General features: G+C 48.6%; 1 protein-coding gene across 3 annotated transcripts in view; it reads left to right on the top strand.

Annotated features, from left to right (window-relative positions):
• The window catches only part of ANXA9 (annexin A9), a 93,455-nt gene that overhangs the window by 5,419 nt on the left and 62,823 nt on the right, over window positions 1-25,213 (top strand). For all 3 annotated transcript variants that reach the window (XR_012230630.1, XM_073567194.1, XM_073567195.1), the window contains exons 2-3: window positions 1,189-1,254; window positions 19,964-20,060. Coding sequence is in view for 2 of the 3 variants with exons in the window: in XM_073567194.1 (XP_073423295.1) it covers window positions 1,207-1,254; window positions 19,964-20,060 (145 nt within the window). In the remaining variant the exon portion in view is untranslated. The remainder of the gene's footprint in view (window positions 1-1,188; window positions 1,255-19,963; window positions 20,061-25,213) is intronic.

Genomic DNA, 25,213 nt, shown 5'->3' with positions numbered 1-25,213 from the left:
TGAATACTTTCCGTACCCACTGTATAGGAAGAGAATTCACTGCATGCAAACAATCGGCCAGCTGCTCTTTGATCACTCCATAGTCACATGTATCAGCCCTAGTTATTACAGCTGATCCACATGGGCCTACCTGCTACAATTTCCCAGGAGAATCAGCATGGAAATTGTATGTCACTTCTTTGAAGCAGATCCTGAAGGAAACCTTTACAAACTAGGCGCTGTCATATCAAAAGGCGGCAAAACAATCTTCAAGGAAAAAAATCTCTTCCAAAACTTTTCAATACCGCTTCAGTTTTTTGAAGATTTTTTTGAGCAAAAACTGATCGGAAACTCAACGTTTTTGAGGAGGATTTTGAGAGTTTCTGCTCAAAAAAGACTCCCTGTGCACAAAACCAGAACGGAAACTCTTCAAATCCTTCTCCAAATCTCAAATCTACTAAAAAAAGCTTGGAGGTTGTGCTCAGTTTCTGTTCCAAAAACTCAGCAAAAGGACTCTGCGTGCATATAGCCTTAGGATATGTTTTTGAGGAGCTTTGGGAGGAAAAATTGAGTGGATACTTTTCAAATCTTACTAAAAACTTGAGTGTTTTTACTCCAAAAATTCATCACAAAGACTCAATGTGCACATATCCTCAGGATAAAAAAAACTCTTGCAAAAACTCACAAAAAAAGAACTGTTTCTTCAAGCGGTTTCTGCTCGAAAAACAAATCAGATTTTTCTGTGTCAGAAACTCTGTAGCCTGATTGTCAAGCAGATAAGGAAACCTTTCCAACTGAGGTATCACGGCTGGTAGTGGTCCATGTTTTCCTTGGTCTAATGGACATTTCTGGGAGGAAGCAAAAAGTTTCAGCGAGAAGAAGCGGAAGCGATTAGTTGTATAATTGTAAGAATACAGTGTATTTGTATGATGTCGGTGGGAGGGGGTCACTCCATGCAAAGTCATCCTAGAGCGGCCTGTCACCAGCTTCTCAGTTACTTCCACATACTTTGACATTTTTCCATTCGAGAGCAAAGTGTTGTCCACTCCCCTCATTCCTTGCACTGGGACAGGCTCTGTGCTTGCTTAAGAACAGCCAAAACCTGTTATCCATTGTCAATAAAAGTCATATCCAGGACTGCAGTGAACTTCTGGTCGAAATCACAGGAACCTACAGTGACTTCACCCACAACTTGCATCTATATTTCAGATAGACCCTTGACGAGCAATGACGTTGACTCAAGAAATCCTGAGCTCGCTACACCTGGCAGATAAGGTGAGTTGTGTCCTGCTTGTGTTACAGAGTGAAGTCATTCTCTTTTAGAAGAGATGTTCGAATTTCGAAAGGTCATAGAAATTGAAGTAACCCAACAACTGAACTGATCACTTGTGTAGGCGATGCCCCAGGTTTGTGCACCTCTCAGAAGACTGGCCAAACTCTTCATGGGTGGCCAGTCATGGGAATATACTGTAAAAAAGATCTGCCCTATCCTACTTTAAGAATAGTGGTTGCCAAACTTTTTTATTAAATACGAAGTACTCACCTCCCCCCGAGTCTGGTTCTTCTAAACACTTAACTCAGAGAACATCACCACTGCAGCAAGTCACTGACATATGCAGCTCGTACTGGCTACATCGTTAGAGTTGTAGAGTTCAGTCATTGGCTGCAGCGGTGATGTGTGCTGTAGTCGCGATGTTACCACTGCAGCCAATTTACAGAGAGCTGAGCATCAATGGAGAGGCAATGCTGAATCCAGAGAGGGTGACTGAGTTTTCCATCCGCTCTCCTAGATTAGAACATGCCGACCGTTCTCTTGTCCCAGTATTGAAGCATTATCTGTTTCTTGTCCATCCTGTTGTACTTGTTCTATATCACTTTCTAGATCTAGCTTCCCCATTATCTAGGCCAATCTATGCTCTCTGTGCCAACTTCTACTGACAGTTTTCTACAGCAATATTGTGGCACCAATTTTCTTAATGTATTATTTTTAATATTTGAGAATGCAGCTATATTTTCCCTTGGAATCAGTGTCTTAGGTGACACCTGTTCACACTAGCTTGGATGTGCTTGAATAAACATGTATGCCTGACGTAGATACATAGGGGCGGAGGGGGAACTGGGAGGAATACCTGTCGGGCAAATAAACTTCCAGCCACCAACTATGTTAAGTCCCCCAAACACATTAGCCTAAAGTGATCCAAACATCAATTTTGGTGTGATCTCACTATCATTAGATGCATTAGGGGCCTTCTGACTCTACCGACAAATGATATCGATGAGAGAAGAACCGCCACATTGGGATATTAACTCACAATCCTTTTATTCTCAGGACATAAGCCACTGCCAGGGGAGCCTGGCAACTACCTTCTCCTTTCTCCCTTGGGAAAACTTATGAGCGCTTGGCATAATAGGAGGAAGAGAGGGAGTTTCGGAAGAGATAGCTGTCTGCTCCATGAATGCTTTACAGACAGCTATGTCAAGTGTGTGGGCACTTTTAACGGGTTTTCTACTTTAAGAACAGTGGTTGCCAAACTCCTTTATTGCTTAGGCCTCTTTCACACTTCAGTTTTTTGCATCAGTTATAATCCGCCAAAAAGGCAGACAAGCGGATCCGTTCTAAACTGATGTGAACGGATGGCACAGGATCCGTTTTCAGACGGATCCTGAAAATGAAGAAATTTAAAGGAATCGCTGGCCGGGGGAGGGGGAGAGAGAGAGAGAGAGAGAGAGAGACAGAGAGAGAGAGAGAGAGAGAGAGAGAGAGAGAGAGAGGGTTTTTTTTTTTTTGTCTGGCAACCAGAAAGAAATTCGGGTTAAATCAGTGTTTGCAGGATCCGCCAGAGGAAAAAACGTTACAAGCTCCGTTTTGAAATTTTTGAGGATGGTGACGGACAGCAACTTTTGGCGGATCCTCACAAAAAACGGATGTAACGGACAGCGATCCGTCACAATCCGCCATTAATGCAAGTCAATGGGAAAAAACGGATCCTCCAAAAAAAATTGAGGATCCGTTTTTTTTCAAAACCTGGCGGATTGTGACTGATTGTAAAAAACGGAAGTGTAAAAGAGGCCTTACAGGTACTCGCCTTCCTCGAGTCCAGTTCCCTTCGCCGCTGCTCTGGTCTTTGCAGCAGTGATATCCTGACTTCAGAGAACATCACCACTGCATCTAATCACTGAGCTCAGCAGCTCATTCTGTCTACATCGGCACAGGTTTACAGCTCAATGATTGGCTGCACCGGTGATGTGTGCTGTAGTTGTAATGTCACCACTGTAGCCAATTTACAGAGAACTCAGCATGAGAACACCCCTTTAAGGCTCCCATACATACTAGACTAACATCAGGGGAATCTGCCGATATGGGTGGAATCGGCCAACATCTAATGTGCTTGGGGACCGCACTCTCAGGGGGGAGAGAAGGAACGACACGTTGGATTTTCAGTAGCCAATACTGTCTTTCTCCAGGAGATACGACACCATCAAATCGTCCCAAACGATTGTTGTGCATGGGTGGCTTTTATGGGCTACCATCTTCTCACTCATGGCCCATCACAGTCAGAAAGATACAAGCCCCCCACTTATGGGATCTTATCAGTCCCCTTAGGGCTGGTATTGGCCCCTCTTCGTTTTGCCACCCAGTTTTAGCCTGCCTGTTTCTTTAGGTTCCAGTCTAATTGCCTCCACCATCGCTCCTTGCTGCCGACCTACAGAGCTGAGTACAGTCACTCTTTTTGGAAGATGATTGGCTGCCAAGGCTGGCTACTACTCTCCTTCATGCGAGCTGGCAAGGGCCACGATTTTTTCTGGATGACCCTTTCTTTGTGGTGTCTTCCTTTCTCCATCACTCACACGTGTCACCTGTCCGCCTCTCCATAATTATCCAGTTCACAAAGCAGCCAGCAACTGTGACACGCGTCACTTTCTGTACAATTAACCCTTTCCCAGACAGAGGGTATACGGCTCCACCTGTGCAAACCACAACCCCCCACAATCCAGAATACCATAGTACAACAGCCCCCAGTGTGATCGGGGGTCTCTCACCCCCATATTACAGGTGTAATGCGGATGTTTGGTGTATGGAGCTCTCTCAGGAGCACGGCTGACATAACGGCAGAGATCAGCATTGAAACCGATCGCTGTTTAACCACATAAATGCTGACTTTATCCTTTAGTAACATTAAAGTGGTGCAGTCCATTCTGGTGGCCATCTCCCCTCCACAATGCGATTGTGGGGTGGCAATCGGTTGTCGTATCAGATCAGACTTCCAGGTGTTTCTCACAAAATTATAATATTATCAAAAAGTGAATTTATTTCAAGTATTTACTTCCGTTAATGTTTATGATTATAGCTTACAGCCAATGAAAACCTAAAAGTCATTATCTCAGTAAATTAGAATACATTATAACATCAGCTTGAAAAAATGATTTTAAAATCTGAAATGTTGGCCTACTGAAATGTATGTTCAGTAAATGCACTCAATACTTGGTTGGGGCTCCTTTTGCATCAATTACTGCATCAATGCGGTGTGGCATGGAGGCAATCAGATTGTTGCACTGCTGAGGTGTTATGGAAGCCCAGGCAGCTTTGATAGCAGCCTTCAGCTTGTCTGCATTGTTGGGTCTGGTGTCTCTCATCTTCCTCTTGACAATACTCCTCTGATTTTCTATGGGGCTAATGTTCTAACCATTCTGTGCAGCAAAATCTTTTTAAGTGCTGTTCCAGCTATCGCCAGTAGATGTCATAAGTTGCCCTTTCTCTTTCTTATTCATGTGTTTGGAATCTTCTGTTTCCCTAAATGGTTAACTGTTCAGAACCACTTTTCTTCCTTCCCTGGTCAACAACATGTAACCATTTTCGGCCGGCATCTCTTTGCAAAACCACTGCTTATAACAAGCGGATTTCGGTAAGGTTTAATGCATTAATGTAAATATGCTATGCATCTGTGTTAGCAGCCATAATGCAGCCCCTCATAATGTTTGCAATGCATGTTCAGCTCCTGTAATGCTATTACACTGCATGATAGTTATATGCATCCTCTTGTCAGTGAGTGCAAAGCTGGCAGTCATTAGTTGTTTTAGATATTTTTCTCTTTTACTGCTGTGCATGTTATATTGCTCAGCTTCTATATAATGCATACTACCGGTATAACAGCACCCTGTATCATTGCTACTATTGTGATAGTACCCTGTATTGCTGTGATTACCTGTCAGTACTGATTATTGTATATTGTCTGCCAGTACTGACATACTGCATTATCTGTTTCTTATAGTTTTTACCTGAATCATCCACATTGTGTAAAACAATATCTGAATCATCCATAACTGTGTTCAACAATCTCTGATATCATCTACAACTTTGTACAACCCCTGATCTCATCTACTACTGTGTTCTACTATACCATCTGTTATCATCTCCCATTGTTGTCTATATCATCCCAATAAATATTGACTTAAGCACCCATACAGTCTTGTTTCTGGGAGTGGATGAAAGGTTATGCCGTATGCTGGAATTCACACAGCGTTATATGTGGAAGAAGGCAGAACAGTAAAAACGGACCGCTGGTCGCACTCGGTGGTTAAACAAGCTGTAAGGGCCTGCTATCACCCAGACTGCTCCTTTTACAGGTACTACTGCAGCTGCCATACAGCCACAGGAGACAAGAGTCCAGCGCTCAGTAAAAACGGAGCCGCCGGTGGCAGGCGGTGGTTGCACAGGCTGTACGAAGCCACTATCACTCAAACTGCTCCGCATATGGGTACTGCAGCAGCCGCCACACAGCCGCAGGGGACAAGAGTCCAGGGCCCAGTAAAATGGACCGCTGGTCGCACGCGGTGATTCCCCAGGCTATACGGGACAGCTTTCACCCAAACTGCTCCGCAAACGGGTATTACAGCAGCCACCATACAGGCGCAGGAATAAGAGCCCAGGGCTCAGTAAAGGACCGCCGGTCGCACGAGGTGATTGCACAGACTGTATGGGACCGCTAACACCCACACTGCTCCGCATACGGGTATCACAGCAGCTGCCATACAGCCGCAGAATGCTACTGCAGCCTGCCAAGAAGTGCTACATCTTTCCCGTCACGCATAGACTGTTTCCCGCCAATATACTCAGCAATACGCAGCTAAACGCACAATGTCTCATAAAAGTACATCCTCGCTCAAAACGAGGTCACGAGCAAGCTCTAGCAGGCCGTCAATAACAGAGCTCTCTGCTGTCACTCGTGCCGAGGCTGAAGCAGCCAAAGCAAGATCCTCCTTCGCCGAACGAGATATGCATCTAAAGTTGAGACAAGCAGAGTACGAGGCAGAGAGAGAGGCCGAAACTGCACGTTTGCTAGCAGAGCTAGAAAAACTTGCGGCAGACAAAGAGACAGCAGCTGCAATAGCTAAGGGAGAGTGTTTGGAAGCTATGAAAGATCCTGATTCTGAGAGACGCAGCAGCATTCTCAGACCAGATCTAGAGCAGCAAGATCCAGTGCAGCATGTCGCTCAGTACGTCCATCAACATTCCGGCATGGATGACAGCCTTGGCGCATCATATCGATCACCCCATGCCGATTACCGGCGATTGAACCCCGAGCTTCACTACGATAGGCAAGGAGATGTCCAGTACTTTTAAAGTTCACTGACAAACCTGAGAACTATCGGTCATCGCGAGCCTTGTTCCGGAACGCCATTCATGGTCTGGACCTTTCTTGTAGTGAGGAGTTAGATCTCCTAGTAAAGTGGCTTGGAAGTGAGTCGGTCAAGCATGCCAAAAGACTGAGAGACATTAATGTAAATCATCCTCGCACAGGTCTACATAAAGTGTGGGAAAGACTTGATGAATGCTATGGGACAGTAGAAGTCATAGAGAATGCTTTATATAAAAGAATTGATGATTTTCCTAAGATAGGACCTAAAGGTTATTTAAAACTTAGAGAACTGAGTGATTTATTGAATGAGTTACAGGTTGCCCAGGAGGAAGAAGACTTGCCCGGATTGGCATTCTTAGACTCCGCTAAGGGTGTCAATCCGATAAGTACAGAAACTTCCTTACAACTTACAAGAAAAGTGGATTACATGTGGTTCGCAGCATAAACAAAATCATAATGTATCATTCCCTCCTTTCACTGTATTTGTTGATTTTGTCACCAAACAATCTAGGATCAGAAATGACCCTAATTTTGACTTTACTCTGTCATGTGCCACTGCCACCGGTGCCAAACCCAGTAGGACACCCGTGGCAGTCCACAAAACTAACATTGTTTCCACAGACCCTCCTCACAACGTGAATAAACCTCCTCCGGACGAGAGCAAGCCTCAGGATGTCAGTAAACATTGTCCTCTACACAAGAAACCACATCCTCTACTAAAATGCAGAGTCTTCAGGGAGAAGTCTTTAGAGGATCACAAAGGTTTCCTCAACATCTGCTTTAAATGCTGTGCCACAACCTCTCACTTCGCCAGGAACTGCGAAGCTAGCGTGAAATGTGCAGAATGCAGCAGCACGGATCACAATACAGCCTTGCACCCTGGATTACATCCACGAGTGTTGTCGCAAGCAGAGGAGCATGATGGGAAGCAGAAGGACACTGATGAAGACACCCCTGAGGTCAGCTCTAAATGTACGGAGATCCGTATAGGACTCACAGGAGGAAGGTCCTGTTCGAAAATCTGCCTTGTCCGAGTCTATCCTGCAGGTCGCAAGGATAAAGCCTTCAAGATATACGCAATCCTGGATGAGCAAAGCAACAGGTTCCTAGCCAGGTCCATCTTCTTTGGCAACTTCAGCATTGTAGGTCCTGGTTCTCCCTACACCCTGAGGATGTGTTCAGGTACCGTTGAGACGCCGGGGAGAAAAGCAACTGGATATAAAGGAGAGTCCATAGATGGCCAAATCTGCCTATCATTACCGACCATCCTGGAGTGCAACCAGATTCCTGACAACAGGTCAGAAATACCTTCACGGGAGGTGGCGACACATCACCCCCATCTGAAGCGTATAGCCCACCTGATACCTAAGATGGAACCAGGAACCCCAATAGCTCTACTCCTGGGGAGAGATATACTACGAGTCCAGAAGACTAGAGAATGTATAAACGGCTCCGGGAACGCTCCATATGCACAGAGGCTCGACCTTGGATGGGTCATCATAGGAGACGTCTGTCTAGGAGGAGCACACAAGCCAGCCTCCATCAACAGTATGCTTACCAGCACACTAGAAAATGGATGTCCATCTCTCTTCCGGCCCTATCACAATAGTCTGCTGGTAAAGGAATTGCCAAACAGCACTCCACTACCTTGCCCTTTCTCAGCACCTACCAATGAAGACCACGCCTGTGAAGATGAACAGGACAACATGGGATGTACAGTCTTCCACAGGACAAAGGAGGACGACAAGGTTGCGATGTCCATAGAAGATAGGATGTTCCTGGACATCATGGATACACAAATGGTCAAAGACAACCTCAACAAGGGACAACCTATTCCTGGAGACAGCATGCTAAAGAAGCTCGATCCAATTGTTGCCCAAGACAGGCTGCTGAGAGTAGGTGGCAGTCTTCAAGAAGCCGAGGTAGAAGTTTCAGAGAAACACCCGGTAATAATCCCTGGACGTCATTACGTCACAACTCTGCTCATTCAGCATCATCATGACTTAGTGAGACACCAAGGCCGTTTGTTCACCGAAGGGAACCTGCGGGCGGCTGGTCTTCGGATAGTCGGCGCAAAGAGAAGCGTGAGCAAACTGATCTTCAACTGTGTTACGTGTCGCAAACTCCGTGGCTCGTTCCAAATTCTGAAGATGGCCAATCTTTCATCCGACAGACTCAGTACCGAACCCCCCTTCACCAATGTTGGACTAGACGTATTCGGTCCGTGGCTACTCGACGCACTAGGAGATCCAATACTGAAGCAAAGTGTTGAGCAGTTCTATTCACTTGTCTGTCCATCAGAGCTGTTCATATCGAAGTAATCGAGTCTATGGACACTTCAAGTTTCATAAATGCATTTTGACGCTTCACCGCAATCAGAGGCCCTGTGAAGCATATTCGCACAGACAGAGGTACTAATTTCATTGGAGCGGCAAGAGAACTTCAAATCCCTTCCAATTTGGACTTTGCTAATGTTGAAAGGTACCTAGGTGAGCAAGGATGTGTTAGGAGTCAGGTTCCTGCGTCTGCTCTGCAGGAATCCAGACCCTTACATTCTGCGGTCTCTTGCTCTTTACCGCAAAGGAGATTGCCTTGCAGCAAATCTCTCCAGGGGCTAAGTCTCTCTGTCCTCCTACTGAGCATGCTCATGAGACGGTTTCCCATTGGAGATCAGGAGTCATGTGCTCAGGTCCTGCTCCAGATCTCATTGGTCCATCTCAGAGATCTGGAAGCTTCCGGGAGGTCCCGGCTGCTATAAAAAGCGCGCATGGCCGTTCCGCCATGCGCAAGTATAGACTATACTGCTATGTGTGAATGGTGACAGATGTATGATTCTGGTGACTGACTTATTATGAAACCCCTTCCCTCTGATATTACGCATGTGGTTAGGGAATTAGTTCAGTAGTCTGCGCCAGTCTGTGGCAAGCCTTAGGCCACTGTGCACACCGCACCTCTGCACTAGCGTCCGACATAGCGCCTGCTTTGTAGCTGTGCTGTCCAGTGGCAGTGTCCTGCGCCGCGCTGCAGTTGCAGCCCTTCTTGGCGTTCGCAGTAGCAACGCCGCACACACGGTAGATCTAGACGGACGCAGCCCCTCTGTCTTAGTTCCTGCTCCTGTGACCTTATACCGTGTGTGCATTTACCTGAGGCCTGTGACTCTAACAGGCTCAGCCTTTTTGTATGTTTTTGTTGCGGCGCCTCTGTGTGTGAACAGAGCCCGCTCTGCGCACTTCGGGTGAAGTTGAACCTGTGCGCATTATATCGCCATATTGCTCGTCTGCCATCACTCAGCAGCGGCTGTAACTCCTACTGCACGGTGGACCCCGATTGGCGAACGCACTTTATTATTATTTTTATTTAGTGCGTTCCGCAGTTCCTAACAGGATGCACCTGGACTTTCAATCCGCCACACTCTTTGCACATGGGAGGTGCCTGGGAGAGAATGATAGGCATATCACGCAAGATACTAGACTCGATCTTCTTGCAAATGAACACCAGACTCACACTTGAGAGTTTAACATTCTTGACCGAGGTATCGGCTATCATGAACACCAGGCCACTGTCAGCACTTTCCAGCGATTCCGAAGACCCAACAGTACTTACTCCGGCAATGCTACTCACGCAGAAAACCTGTGTCCCGAGAGCTCCACTCGGTGAATTCAACGATATGGACCTCTTCAGATGCCAATGGAGGCAAGTACAAAGTGTGTCCAATGTCTTCTGGGACAGATGGAAGAAACAATATCTCTCCACTCTGCAAACCAGGACAAAGTGGTAAAAGGACCACCCAAACATTCAACCAGGTGATGTGTTACTTGTCAAAGACACTCAGTCACATGATAATGAGTGGCCACTCGGCCTCATCACCAAGCCTCTTCCCAGCAAAGATGGGAAAGTGCGCAAGGTAGAGGTCAAAGTGAGCAAACTTGGGGAGAACAAACTGTTCCTCAGACCAGTTACTGAACTTGTACTGTTATTATCCCCAAAAGAGCCAAATAGTGCCATCTGTTGATGCCAAGTGGGGAGTGTTCTGCCCATTCTGTGCAGAAAAATATTTTAAGTGCTGTTCCAGCTATTGCCAGTAGGTGTCATAAGTTGCTCTTTCTTATTCATGTGTTTGGAATCTTCTGTTTCCCTAAATGGTTAACTGTTCAGAACCACCCTTCTTCCTTCCCTGGTCAACAACATGTAACCATTTTCAGCCGGTCTTCTGAGTAGCTCACATGTGCTCAGCTCTTTGCAAAACCACTGCTTATAACAAGTGGATTCCGGTAAGGTTTAATGCATTTATGTAAATATGCTATGCATCTGTGTTAGCAGCCATAATGCAGCCCCTCATGATGTTTGCAATGCATGTTAAGCACCTGTAATGCTATTACACTGCATGATAGTCATATGCATCCTCTTGTCAGTGAGTGCAAAGGTGGCAGCCATTAGTTGTTTTAGATATCTTTCTCTTACTGCTGTGTATGTTATATTGCTCAGCTTCTATATAATGCATGCTACTGTTGTGATAGTACCCTGTATTGCTGTGATTACCTGCCAGTACTGATGTATTGTATATTGTCTGCCAGTACTAACATGCTGCATTATCTGTTTTACCTGAATCATCCACATTGTGTACAACAATATCTGAATCATCCATAACTGTGTTCAACAATCTCTGATATTATCTACGACTTTGTACAACAACCCCTGATCTCATCTACTATTGTGTTCTACTATACCATCTGTTATCATCTCCCATTGTTGTCCATATAATCCCAATTAATATAGACTTAAGCACCCATACAATCTTGTTTCTGGGAGTGGATGAAAGGTTATGCCGTATGCTGGATTCCACACAGTATCATACGTGGAATAAAGCAGAACAGTTAAGGTCAGGCGAGTTTGCTGGCCAATCAAAGTGATACTATTGTTTGTAAACCAGGTATTGGTACTTTTGGCAGTGTTGACAGGTGCCAAATCCTGCTGGAGAATGATATTTTCATCTCCAAAAAGCTTGTCAGCAGAGGGATGCATGAAGTGCTCTAAAATTTTCTGGTAGACTGCTGCGCTGACTTTGGTCTTGATAAAACACAGTGGACCTACACCAGCAGATGACATGGCTCCCCAAACCATCACTGATTGTGGAAACTTCACACTAGAGCTCAAGCAGCTTGGATTGCGTTCCTCTCCACTCATCCTCCAGACTCTGGGACCTTGATTTATGTATGAAATGCAAAATTTACTTTCATCTGAAAACAACACCTTGGACCATTGAGCAACAGTCCAGTTCTTTTTCTCCTTGGTCCAGGTAAGACGCTTCTGGCGTTGCCTATTGGTCATGAGTAGCTTGACACAAGGAATGCGACACTTGTATCCCATGTCCTGGATACATCTATGTGTGGTGACTCTTGAAGCAATGACTCCAGCAGCTGTCCACTCCATGTGAATCTCCCCAAATTTTGGAATGGCCTTTTCTTAACAATCATTTCAAGGCTGTGGTTAACACAATTGCTTGTGCACCTTTTTCCACCACACTTTTTCCTTCCACTCAACTTTCCATTAACATGCGTGGATACAGCACTCTGAACAGTCAGCTTATTTTGCCATGACCTTTTGTGGCTTACCCTCCTTGTGGAGTGTGTCAATGACTGCCTTCTAGACATCTGTCAAGTCAGCAGTCTTCCCTATGATTGTGGAGCCTACTGAAAGAGATTAAGGAACCTTTTTAAATGCTTAGAAAGCCATTGCAGGTATTTTTGTTAATTATTCTAATTTACTGAGGTGATGACTTTTGTTTTTTCATTGACTGTAAGCCATAATCATCAACATTAACAGAAATAATCACTTGAAATAGATCACTCTGTTTGTAATGACTATCTAATATGAGTTTCACTTTTTGTATTGAAGAACTGAAATAAGTTAACTTTTTGATAATATTCTAATTTAGTGAGAAGCACTTGTATTCCACTAGATTCTAGAACATCATTGATTGCATTACATACTATGAAAAAAAGAAATAAAATAAAAAATAAACTTTTGGTATAGCCACATCAAAGTCCAAATGGATGGTGTCATTCACAACCTCCAATTGTTCCCGACAGATCCAACCTCCGCCTATAAGGCTGTGCTGCAGAGACTGTTGTTGTCTGACCTGTGGGACGCTCAGGCTGTCACTTCTCTGCTCTGTGCCCCAATCTATTATTCTCCATGTTCCCGGCGGAGCTTCGCCATTCGCACCTGATGCCTTTTCTCCACCGTCTTTGTGAATCCCTTTTTTTGCTCGTGGGTATTAATGCTCAATTCTTTGCACCGCCACTGCCTGGCCTGGAGGGACGAGCGCTTCCTCTGCATTGTCTTCATCCTACATTGTTCTTTCTTGATACCATTTTTATGGTCTGTTTGCCTTTTTGTGGGAAAGGTTGTGAGTAGTGACAGAAAATCACCAAATCTGAGGTTTTTATTTTTATTTTTTTAACTTTGGGATTCACTATTTTAATAGTTATAGCAATTCCAACACATCAAATTTTTTCTTTTTTTATAACTTACTATTTAATTTTTAGGGAAAGTGGACAATTGAAACTTTTTTTTGTTCTTTTCATAATTTTTTAAAAATAGTTTTTTTTTAATTTTTTTGCACTTTTTATTAGTCCTGTTGGAGTACTTTTAAATGCTGCAGTTGAGGATAAACCGATGCGATCAAAGATAGCTGTGAACACATCAGTTACTCTCTGGGGCGGAACCTGTGTGTTACACCGCTCCGCCATACTCACCCGGCCTCCGCTCCCACGCCGCAGCCTCTCTCCACCAGACGGCCGCGGCGGTCACCTGAGACAGGTCCGCGACCGATGCCTTCCCTGCATGCTATGCGCATGCGCCATAGGCCGCGTCCGCGCCTCCTTCCTGCTTCTTATGCTCCGGCTGTGCCCTGACCCGGAAGCACCTTTGGACCAATGGCTGACCAGACAGGGCCATATCAGGCCGCTTCCCCCTGAGGGAGGCGCCTGATCGTTGTGTTTCCTGACACTCTGGCCTCGCTCCATCGTGCACACTCTGCTCCTGCAGTTCCAGTCTCGGCTGCTCCTCACAGCAGCTTCTCAGTCCTGCTATCAGCGTTCCTGTCGTCCAACTCCAGTCCTGCCTTGTGTTCCTGCCGTCCTACTCCAGTCCTGCCTTGTGTTCCTGCCGTCCTACTCCAGTCCTGCCTAGTGTTCCTGCCGTCCTACTCCAGTCCTGCCTAGTGTTCCTGCCATCCTACTCCAGTCCAGCCTTCAGTGTTCCTGCCATCCTACTCCAGTCCTGCCTTCAGTGTTCCTGCCGTCCTACTCCAGTCCTGCCTTCAGTGTTCCTGCCGTCCTACTCCAGTCCTGCCTTCAGTGTTCCTGCCGTCCTACTCCAGTCCTGCCTTCAGTGTTCCTGCCGTCCTACTCCAGTCCTGCCTTCAGTGTTCCTGCCGTCCTACTCCAGTCCTGCCTTCAGTGTTGCTGCCATCCTACTCCAGTCCTGCCTTCAGTGTTCCTGCCGTCCTACTCCAGTCTCAGTCTTACTCCGGTCCATCCTGAGCCGCCCCTCTCGGTACCGGCTACCGTGGTACTCGAACCCCTGGGCCTGCTCCTAACGGTCCCTGTATAGGGGTCGGTTCCACCTGGCAGCTCGCCCGGGGCCCCTCGGTGCCGCGGTCCAGAGGGTCCACTCTCGGAGTTTCCCACTCCAGACCACCCGCGCTAACAGTACGATCAGGCCATGGACTCCGCCGGTACTACGGCTGCTACCCAGAAAGAGTTGCTATTCCTACGGGAGAATCAGGGGCGCATTATGTCAGTCATGAGGTCCATGGACACCTGTTTGTCGGCCTTACAGGTGGCCGATCCTGGAAATGCCACTCAGCTGGCCAGTCTCCAACAGGAGCTGGGTCAGCAGCAAGATACTCAAACCCACATTCTGTCCTACATGGCCTCCTTTGATAGTCGCTTGTCGGCCCTCCAGGCTGCCACTGCAGTGCCGACTCCTCCCCCTGCGTCTTCTGCTCCTCCGACGCCCCGCCTCGCCAAGCCGCCTCGTTTCACCGGGTATCCCAAGCTCTGTAGGGGGTTCTTAAATCAGTGTAGTCTCCACTTTGAATGGCTGCCGCAGCAATATCCCTCGGACCGGGCCAAAGTGGCCTTCATCATGTCCCATCTGGAGGGAGAGGCCCTGTCTTGGGTAAACCCGCTCTGGGAACGTGACGACCCGGTCGTTTCGAGTCTCCCGGTTTTCCTGGATACGTTTCGTAAGGTTTTCGATGAGCCGGGTCGGTTAGCCTCTCTCACGGTCGGACAGTACGCTATTCGCTTTCGCACTATTTCCTCCGAGCTCGGCTGGAATAACGGAGCTTTGTTGGGGGCATTCTGGCACGGTCTTTCTAGTAAAATAAAGGATGAACTCGCAGGTCGAGATACCCCATCCACCTTAGAGGATCTTATCTCGCTGGCTACCCGCATTGACCTGCGCTTCCTGGAGCGCGCTCGGGAGTCAGCGAGAGACAGGCGCTCCTCCAGGTCAGTTTCTCCTTTCACCCAGTCTGCCAGCTCCCGTTCGGTCGGATTCTCTTCCCTCTCTTCGGGTGAGCCCATGCAGTTAGATCATCTTAGGTTGGCCGAGTTACGTCAGAGAGAGAGACGGGCACAAGGTCTGTGCCTCTATTGCGGTCATTCGTCACACTATATCCGCACCTGTCCTAAGAGACAGGGAAACGACTCCACCTAGGTCAGGTAAGAGAGGCCTTCCTAGGTGATGATGATTCCTCTCAACCCCTTACGATTTCTGTGCTTTTGGTTTCAGGAGGGAGGTGTGGTTCCGAGGTGGCCTACGTGGATTCGGGCTCAGCGGGTAACTTCATTCGGCCGGAAGAGGTAGACAAATACCAAATTCCTGTAGTCACTCTATCTAACCCAATTCAGATTGCCACCGTGGATGGCAAACCGCTACAGGTGACCGTCACCTTGGTCACTGAAGAGGTGGAGTTGCAAATCGGAGCCTTACATCGAGAGAAGATAGCCTTTTACGTTTTACCTAAGCTCTCTCACGCCATTCTATTCAGTCTTCCATGGTTAAGGACTCATCAGCCTGTTCTCGACTGGTCTTCTGGGGAGATACTCCGCTGGGGGCACCCGTGCCAAGCTCGCTGTCTGACTCCTGTCCGCCTGGCGGCCGCTCCACGGTCACCTCCAGACCTCCCGGGCCTTCCTCCAGCTTACAGCTCCTATGCCGATGTTTTTGATAAGAAGGAAGCGGAGGTCCTCCCTCCACACCGGCCGTTTGACTGCCCAATTGAACTTGTTTCCGGTACAACCCCTCCAAGGGGCAGAATCTACCCTCTGTCTCCCGCAGAGACCACCGCCATGTCCGAGTACGTCCGAGTGAACCTCGCCAAAGGCTTTATACGGAAATACTCTTCGCCCGCGGGAGCCGGGTTCTTCTTCGGCAAAAAGAAGGACGGAACTCTACGGCCATGCATTGACTATAGGGGCTTGAATGAGATTACCATCAAGAACAGGTACCCTCTTCCACTCATTCCGGAACTGTTTGACCGTCTCAGAGGGGCTCGGGTCTTTACCAAGCTGGACCTCAGAGCAGCCTACAATCTGGTCCGTATCCGTGCAGGTGATGAGTGGAAGACCTCCTTCAACACTCGAGATGGCCATTACGAGTACCTGGTCATGCCCTTCGGTCTTTGCAATGCTCCTGCAGTCTTTCAAGAGTTTGTCAATGAGATCTTCCGGGATCTCTTGTACTCCTGTGTGGTCGTGTACTTAGATGACATCCTCGTCTTCTCGCCGGACCTCTCGTCCCACAGAAAGAGTGTCCGCCTGGTGCTTCAGCGTCTTCGGGAGAACCGTCTCTATGCGAAGATCGAGAAATGTCTCTTCGAACAGACCTCTCTGCCATTCCTGGGATACATTATCTCCGACGCTGGTCTAAGGATGGATCCCAAGAAGCTGTCTGCCATCCTCAAATGGCCTCGCCCCGTCGGATTAAAGGCGATACAACGATTCCTCGGTTTCGCCAACTATTACCGGCAATTTGTCTCCCACTTCTCCGCGATCACAAGACCCATTTCTGTACTCACCCGTAAAGGGTCTACTTCCAAGGATTGGTCTCCTGAGGCAGAGGAGGCTTTCCTGACCCTAAAATGGGCTTTCTCCACGGCTCCGGTCCTGCATCGCCCTGAGAGCGATCGACCTTTTGTACTCGAGGTGGACGCTTCCTCGACTGGTGCCGGGGCGGTGCTGTCCCAGAGAACCGCTTCCGGTCGCCTGCACCCTTGTGGCTTCTTCTCGAAGGCCTTTTCTCCATCCGAGTGTAACTACTCGATCGGTGACCGGGAACTTTTGGCCATCAAGTTGGCCTTGGAGGAATGGCGCCACCTCCTGGAAGGAGCTGTCCATCCTTTTGTCATCTTCTCGGACCACAAGAATCTGGCCTATCTCCAGTCCGCCCAGAGACTAAACCCTCGCCAGGCCAGATGGTCTTTATTTTTTGCCTGATTTGATTTCGAGCTCCGATTCCGTCCTGGCAACAAGAATTCCAAAGCCGACGCCCTGTCCAGGGTCTTCCAGCCACACGAATCCACGGAGGAACCGTCGCATATCATTGATCCCACTAGGATCATCACCGTGGCTCCGGTGAACTGGCTTACTCCTCCACCTGGCAAGACGCTTGTGCCAGAGAATACCAAGCGAAAGGTTCTTCTATGGGGGCACTCCTCCAAACTGGCCGGCCATGCCGGAACTAAGAAGACCCTTGACCTTATCAAGCGCCACTACTGGTGGCCCTCACTTCGCCAAGATGTACTCGACTTTGTGGCTTCTTGTCCATCCTGTGCAAAAAAACAAAGTGCCACGGAGATCTCCGTCCGGCTTGTTGCTTCCGTTGCCTGTCCCTACGGTTCCTTGGGAGAACATCGCCATGGATTTCATCACCGACCTACCCTGCTCTGCGGGCTGCTCAGTCATTCTGGTGATGGTGGATCGTTTTTCCAAGATGGCTCACTTCATCCCTCTGCCTGGTCTTCCCTCAGCGCCAGAGCTGTCCGAAATCTTCATTCATCAAGTCTTCAGGCTTCATGGACTACCTCGACGCATTGTGTCTGACCGAGGGGTTCAGTTTACCTCCAAGTTCTGGCGTTCGCCTTGTAAGCTCATGAACGTTTCCCTCGACTTCTCGGCCTACCATCCACAGTCCAACGGACAAGTAGAGCGTACCAACCAGACGCTTGCGGGATACTTACGTCACTTCTCTAACGCCCACCAGAACGATTGGGTCAACTTACTCCCCTGGGCAGAGTTCGCTTATAACAACCATGCTGGTGAGTCTTCGGCCAAGTCTCCGTTTTTCATTGTTTTTGGCAGACATCCTGGTGTTCCTCTTCCGATAACTCCTGCCTCTGAGGTACCCGCGGCCAATGCCTTGTCCTCGGAATTTTCTAAGATTTGGGCTGAGACCAACACATCACTCAAGAGATCCGCGGATCAGATGAAGAACTATGCAGACAAAAAGAGGTTGGATTCTCCTCCGTATCGTGTTGGCGACAAGGTCTGGCTCTCCTCCAAATTCGTCCGATTAAAACTGCCCTCCTACAAGTTGGGCCCACGCTACATCGGTCCGTTTGAAATTCTGGGACGTATTAACGAAGTCGCCTACAAATTGAGGTTGCCTGCTTCGCTCCGGATCCCGAACACCTTTCACGTCTCTCTCCTGAAGCCTGTGGTGCTGAATCGTTTCCATTCCTCGCTTGATCTTGGTCCTCAGCCGGTGGGTGCCGACGACGTTTTTGAAGTGCAGGACATCCTCGCTGTGAAAAGGGTTAGAGGTAGGACTTTCTTTCTCGTTGATTGAAAGGGTTTTGGTCCTGAGGAGAGATCCTGGGAGCCTCGGGAGAATATTAATGCTCCCCGTATCCTCAAGAGGTTTCTTGTTAACCTCCGGGGGGGGCGGCTTAGGGGAGGGGGTACTGTTACACCGCTCCGCAATACTCACCCGGCCTCCGCTCCCACACCGCAGTCGCCCTCCGCTCCCACGCCGCAGCCTCTCTCCACCAGACGGACGCAGCGGTCAACTGAGACAGGTCCGCGACCGATGCCTTCCCTGCATGCTATGCGCATGCGCCATAGGCCGCGGCCGCGTCTCCTTCCTGCTTCTTATGCTCCGGCTGTGCCCTGACCCGGAAGCACCTTTGGACCAATGGCTGACCAGACGGGGCCATATCAGGCCGCTTCCCCCTGAGGGAGGCGCCTGATTGTTGTGTTTCCTGACACTCTGGCCTCGCTCCATCGTGCACACTCTGCTCCTGCAGTTCCAGTCTCGGCTGCTCCTCACAGCAGCTTCTCAGTCCTGCTATCAGCGTTCCTGTCGTCCAACTCCAGTCCTGCCTTGTGTTCCTGCCGTCCTACTCCAGTCCTGCCTTGTGTTCCTGCCATCCTACTCCAGTCCTGCCTAGTGTTCCTGCCGTCCTACTCCAGTCCTGCCTTCAGTGTTCCTGCCGTCCTACTCCAGTCCTGCCTTCAGTGTTCCTGCCGTCCTACTCCAGTCCTGCCTTCAGTGTTCCTGCCGTCCTACTCCAGTCCTGCCTTCAGTGTTCCTGCCGTCCTACTCCAGTCCTGCCTTGTTCCTGCCGTCCTACTCCAGTCCTGCCTTGTGTTCCTGCCGTCCTACTCCAGTCCTGCCTAGTGTTCCTGCCGTCCTACTCCAGTCCTGCCTTGTGTTCCTGCCGTCCTACTCCAGTCCTGCCTTCAGTGTTCCTGCCGTCCTACTCCAGTCCTGCCTTCAGTGTTCCTGCCGTCCTACTCCAGTCTCAGTCTTACTCCGGTCCATCTTGAGCCGCCCCTCTCGGTACCGGCTACCGTGGTACTCGAACCCCTGGGCCTGCTCCTAACGGTCCCTGTATAGGGGTCGGTTCCACCTGGCAGCTCGCCTGGGGCCCCTCGGTGCCACGGTCCAGAGGGTCCACTCTCGGAGTTTCCCGCTCCAGACCACCCGCGCTAACACTGTGCTGTTCGGAGCGGGCTCACCTCCTGAGCATGCTCCATACAATGATGCCATGTGGCCGCCTTACCTGTACCTGTTTTTCCTACATCCATACATGCTGAGTTCATCCAAGCATGCATGTGTTAAATAATGCAGAGGGAAAAAAGTCGTTGACAGTCTCCCTTGACGACAAAGGATTAGGCATGTTGAAATCCAACATGCCCAATCCATGTTTCCTTCTGCAGTTAGTATACACATACTGTAAATTGGTGTGATTGTGAATTTACTTTCCAAACTGCCATCTCAGCAACCCCAAGAACTACAGTAATTAATTCCCGTCTTGATTTCTTAACTAGGTTAGCGCATGGGGAACGCTTGGCACAATCAGACCACTTAAGAATTTCGAGCCGGAATCTGATGTGGAAAAGATTACGGAAACACTGGACAATAAAGGTGAGGCTTGTGTGCACCCCACAATCATAACCACATCACACCACCCAAATGTGGAAGACAGGAGAGGAGAAGACAGGTGTTTGGGGCAAGCTGTGTGCACAGGGCTGGCTGAGGAGACACCGAACACGAAAAAGCCAACAAAAAAATATTATTATACTGTAATCCTATTAGTAAGATACCTAATAGTTTTTTACAACTGGACAAATCCTACTGTTCTTCTCATGAGATATAAAAAAAGGAGATATTTTTCCAAAAGTCACTACAAGCAAAGTCCTCATATACCCACACCGCCCTTGTATACCCACACCGTCCTCAAAGCCACACCGCCCTCGTAAAGCTACACCGCCCTTGTATACTCACACCGCCCTCGTATACCCACAGCGCCCTCGTATATCCACGCCACCCTTTTATACCCACACTGCCGTCGTATAGCCACACCGCCCTCGTAAACCTACACCGCCGTCGTATACCCACACCGCCCTCATATACCCACACCGCCGTCGTATAGCCACACCGCCGTCGCATAGCCACACCGCCCTCGTATACTTACACTGCCGTCATATTGCCGCACCGCGTTCGTATACCCACACCGCCATCATATAGCCACACCGCCCTCGTATACCTACACCACCGTCGTATAGCCACACTGCCCTCGTATACCCACACCGCCGTTGTGTAACCACACTTCCCTCATAAACCGACACCGCCCTCGTAAACCGACACCGCTGTCGTATACCCACTCCGCCCTCATATACCCACACCGCCCTTGTATTCCCACAACGCCGTTGTATAGCCACACCGCCGTCATATAGCCACACCGCCCTTGTATACCTACACTGCCGTCATATAGCCGCATCACCCTCGTATACCTACACTGCCGTCATATAGCCGCACCGCCCTCGTATACCCACACCGCCGTCGTATAGCCACACCACCTTTGTATATCTACACCACCGTCGTATAGCCACACCACTTTAGTATACCTACATCACCGTCGTATAGCCACACTGCCCTCGTATACCCACACCGCCGTCGTATAGCAACACCGCCCTGGTAATCATACTTGTTCTGGATTAAAGAAAAAAACAGCAGAGTATGTTATAAAAATTAAAAAAAGAGAAAAAACATTACTTACTGCTTACTCAACCTATTGCTCCACTGGTACCTGACAGTCACTTTGGTTCCAATTATCACTAACCGTACATCTTTGTGACTACTGCAGCCAATTATTTGTCATATATCCATGTGACCACTGCAGCCTATCACTAGCCGTAAAACATTGTGACCAGCCAGACTACTGCAGCCAGTCACTGGCCATATGTCACGAGTGTTTCAGAGGCTGCACACAGTCGCACAGCATCTCGCTACAGAAGGTCTCTGCGGTTGGCTTTGCAGACGCCTTCCAATGCAGTCGCTGATGCTGGGGTCTCTGCAGGTAGGCCGGTCCAGGTGGAACCCAAGGTTGCCCTCCCAGACAGCTTTTCTGGAGGAACAGACAAGTGTTTTGTGTTTATGGAAGCTTGCAAACTTTATTTTAAACTTCATCCTCACTCCTCCGGAAATGAAGAGCAACGAGTTGGTTATGTGATCTCTCTACTACTTTAAAGGGAGATCGGCAGTCCTGGGCTTTCTCTTTGCTGCAGGATTCGGTTTGTCGCCAGTCTGTGGAGGGATTTTTTTGGGCTCTGGGCCTTATCTATGATAACCCTGATCGAGTCGCCTTGGCTGAGTCCAGGTTGCATCGGCTTCAGCAGGGGAATCGGTCAGTGGAGACATATAGCTCCGAATTCCATAAATGGGCAACTGATACTAAGTGATATGACCCAGCTCTCAGAAGCCAATTTCTCCAGGGTCTCACTGAAAGATTTAAACATGCTTTGGCGGCGTATGAAAACCCAGAGTCTTTTGAATCCGTTATGCCTTTGGCTATTCGTGTGGCTAGACGTCTTCGAAATAGGTGTGTAAGACCACTTTCTCCGGAGCCTGTTTTTTGGGGTATTGCCCCGTTGTCAGGGGAGCAGTCTAGTGATGAACTCGTAGAGTACAGGGTGGAGGAACCCATGCAGTTAGGGGCTGCCTCTGCATCGTACATTTCCCAGGAGGTTCCCAAAAAACAGGTGGTGTTTTATTGTGTGGAAAAAAGGGACATTTTATTGGGGCCTGTCCTTTGATGCCTAAACAAAAGGAGACTCATTTAACCCTTGGTAGTCTAGAGTGGAATAAGCAAGGGGTGTATCTATTGTTAACCTGCAGTTCCCGGTTTGTCCTGACAGCAGAGGTGGTGCTGGAGAGGAGATTTCTGTGTTTGTTGACAATGGAGTTGGAGTCAGCGTGGTTGATGCTGAGTTTGCCAGAACTCATGGGCTGGCTTGCCTTGGTCTAGTTAAGTCCATTCCCATCTTCACCATCGACTCAGCACCACTTGCACAGAAAGCTCTGACTCAGGTTGTACAGAATGTAATACTGAGGGTGGGGTCGGTTCATTCTAAAATAATTCCTTGCTATGTCCTGGACGGTCTTCCCACCCCAATTATATTGGGTCTTCCCTGGTTGGTGAAACATAATTGCTGAATTGGCAAGCCAGGGAGATCGTTGTTTGCCAGGCAGCGGCTGCCAAGGCAAACAGGATCATGGGGTGCATCAAAAGAGGTCTGGATACACATGATAAGAGCATTATACTGCCTCTGTACAAATCCCTGGTTAGACCACACATGGAGTACTGTGTACAGTTTTGGGCACCGGTGCTTAGAAAGGATATAATGGAACTATAGTGAGTACAAAGGAGGGCAACAAAATTAATAAAGGGGATGGGGGAGCTACAATAGCCAGAGAGACTAGCAAAATTAGGATTATTTAGTCTAGAAAAAAGACGACTGAGGTGCAATTTAATATAAGGGGACAATACAAATATCTATCCGAGGAACTGTTTATACCAAGGAAGGTGACAGTCACAAAGGGGTATTCTCTGCGTCTGGAGGAATGTTTTTGCACCAACATAGAAGAGGACTCTTTACTGTTAGGGCAGTGAGAATCTGGAATTCCCTGCCGGAGGAGGTGGTGATGGCGAACTCAGTCGAGGGGTTCAAGAGAGGCTTGGATTTCTTCCTGGAGCGTAACAATATTGTATCTTACAGTTATTAGGTTCTTTAGAAAGATGTAGATCTGGGGATTTATTCTGATGTAATATAGGCTAAACTTGGACACATCAGACCCTCTTCTTCGCCTGTGGCAACAGGGTTCTTCTTTGTGAAGAAAAAAGATGGCAGTCTACTTCCCTGTTTAGACTTCCGGGAATTAAATCAAATTACCATCCGAGATCCATACTCTCTGATTCCGGATCAGTTTAGCCAGGTTGTGGGAGCTAAGGTGTTCTTCAAGTTGGATTTAAGGTGGCCTACAACCTGGTTAGCATCAGAGAAGGGGATGAATGGAAGACGGCGTTCAATACTCCTGAGGGTCATTTCGAGTGTCTGGTCATGCCTTTTGGTCTGACCAATGCACCTGCGGTATTCCAACATTTTATTAATGATATTTTCCACATTTGGTGGGTAGGTTTGTGGTGGCCTATCTAGATCAGGGGTGGGCAATTAATTTTCCTGAGGGGCCACATGAGAGACCATGACTGTTGTGGAGGGCTGAACCAATAGCTTGAAATTAATTCTACTCACAATTAATATTAATAAATATTATCACTTAATATTGAGAATTAAGTATGCTGACACCCCCCCATATATCTTTAAACCCCCCACAACCCCTTATATACAGCATGAGCCTCACACAGCCTACTACATATGCGGCATGAGCCCTACACAGCCTCACCATGTACAGCATGAGCCCCACACAGACTCCCCATGTACTGCATGAGCCCCACACAGCCTCCCCATGAACTGCATGAGCCCCAGTTTCCCCATATACTGCATGAGGCCCCACACAGCCTCCCCACATACTGCATGAGCCCCACACAGCCTCCCCATGAACTGCATGAGCCCCACACAGCCTCCCATATACTGCATGAGGCCCCAAACAGCCTCCCCATATACTGCATGAGCCCAACACAGCCTTCTTATATACAGCATGAGCCCTACAGTCTCTCCACATACTGAATGAGGCCCCACACAGCCTCCCATATATTGCATGAGGCCCCACAGCCTCCCCATATACTGATTGAGCCCCACACAGCCTTACCATATATTGCATGAGCCCCACACGACCTCCCTATATACAGCATGAGCCCCACACGGCCTCCCTATATACAGCATGAGCGCCACACAGCCTCCCTATATACAGCATGAGCCCCACACAGCCTCTCCATGTACAGCATGAGCCCCACACAGCGTCCCCATGTACAGCATGATCCCCACACAGCCTCCCCATGTACAGCATGAGCCCCACACAGCCTCCCCATGTACAGCATGAGCCCCACATAGCCTCCCCATGTACAGCATGAGCCCCACACAGCCTTCCCATGTACTGTATGAGCCCCACACAGCCTCCCCATGAACTGCATGAACAGCCTTCTTATATACAGCATGAGCTCTACAGTCTCTCCACATACTGATTGAGGCCCCACACAGCCTCCCATATATTGCATGAGACCCCCACAGCCTCCCCATATACTGATTAAGCCCCACACAGCCTTCCCAAATACTGCATGACAGTATACAGCCTTCCCATAGCCTCCCCATGTGCAGCATGTCACCCCCATAGCCTCCCCATGTGCTGCATATCACCCCCATAGAATCCCCATGTGCTGCACGTCACCCCCATAGAATTCCCATGTGCTGTACATCACCCCCATAGAATCCCCATGTTCACTTCCATAGAATCCCCATGTTCACTTCCATAGAATCCCCATGATAACTTCCATAGAATCGCCATGTTCACCCCCATAGAATCTTCATATTCATACACATGAAAAGAAAAAGACACCACATACTCACCTCGGTCCCGTTCCCAGGTGCCCTGCTTCTGCTTCTGTCTCCAATGTGCTGACTCTCCGGCGGTACACAGCTGACGCAATGAAATGACGTCATCGCGTCAGCTGTTTCGCACGCCTCCGGCCACTTCCTCCACCAATTCTTTCTGCGCCTAGGGAGACAGCGAGTGGGCGGGCACGGTGCGGCTGGCGGGCCTCTGGATTCCAGCCCCACGGC

This window comes from Dendrobates tinctorius, unplaced genomic scaffold, assembly GCF_039654945.1.
Source record: "Dendrobates tinctorius isolate UK_male_01 unplaced genomic scaffold, ASM3965494v1 ptg000019l, whole genome shotgun sequence".
Classification (NCBI taxonomy): domain Eukaryota; kingdom Metazoa; phylum Chordata; class Amphibia; order Anura; family Dendrobatidae; genus Dendrobates; species Dendrobates tinctorius.
This window is presented reverse-complemented; position numbering and strand designations above follow the sequence as displayed.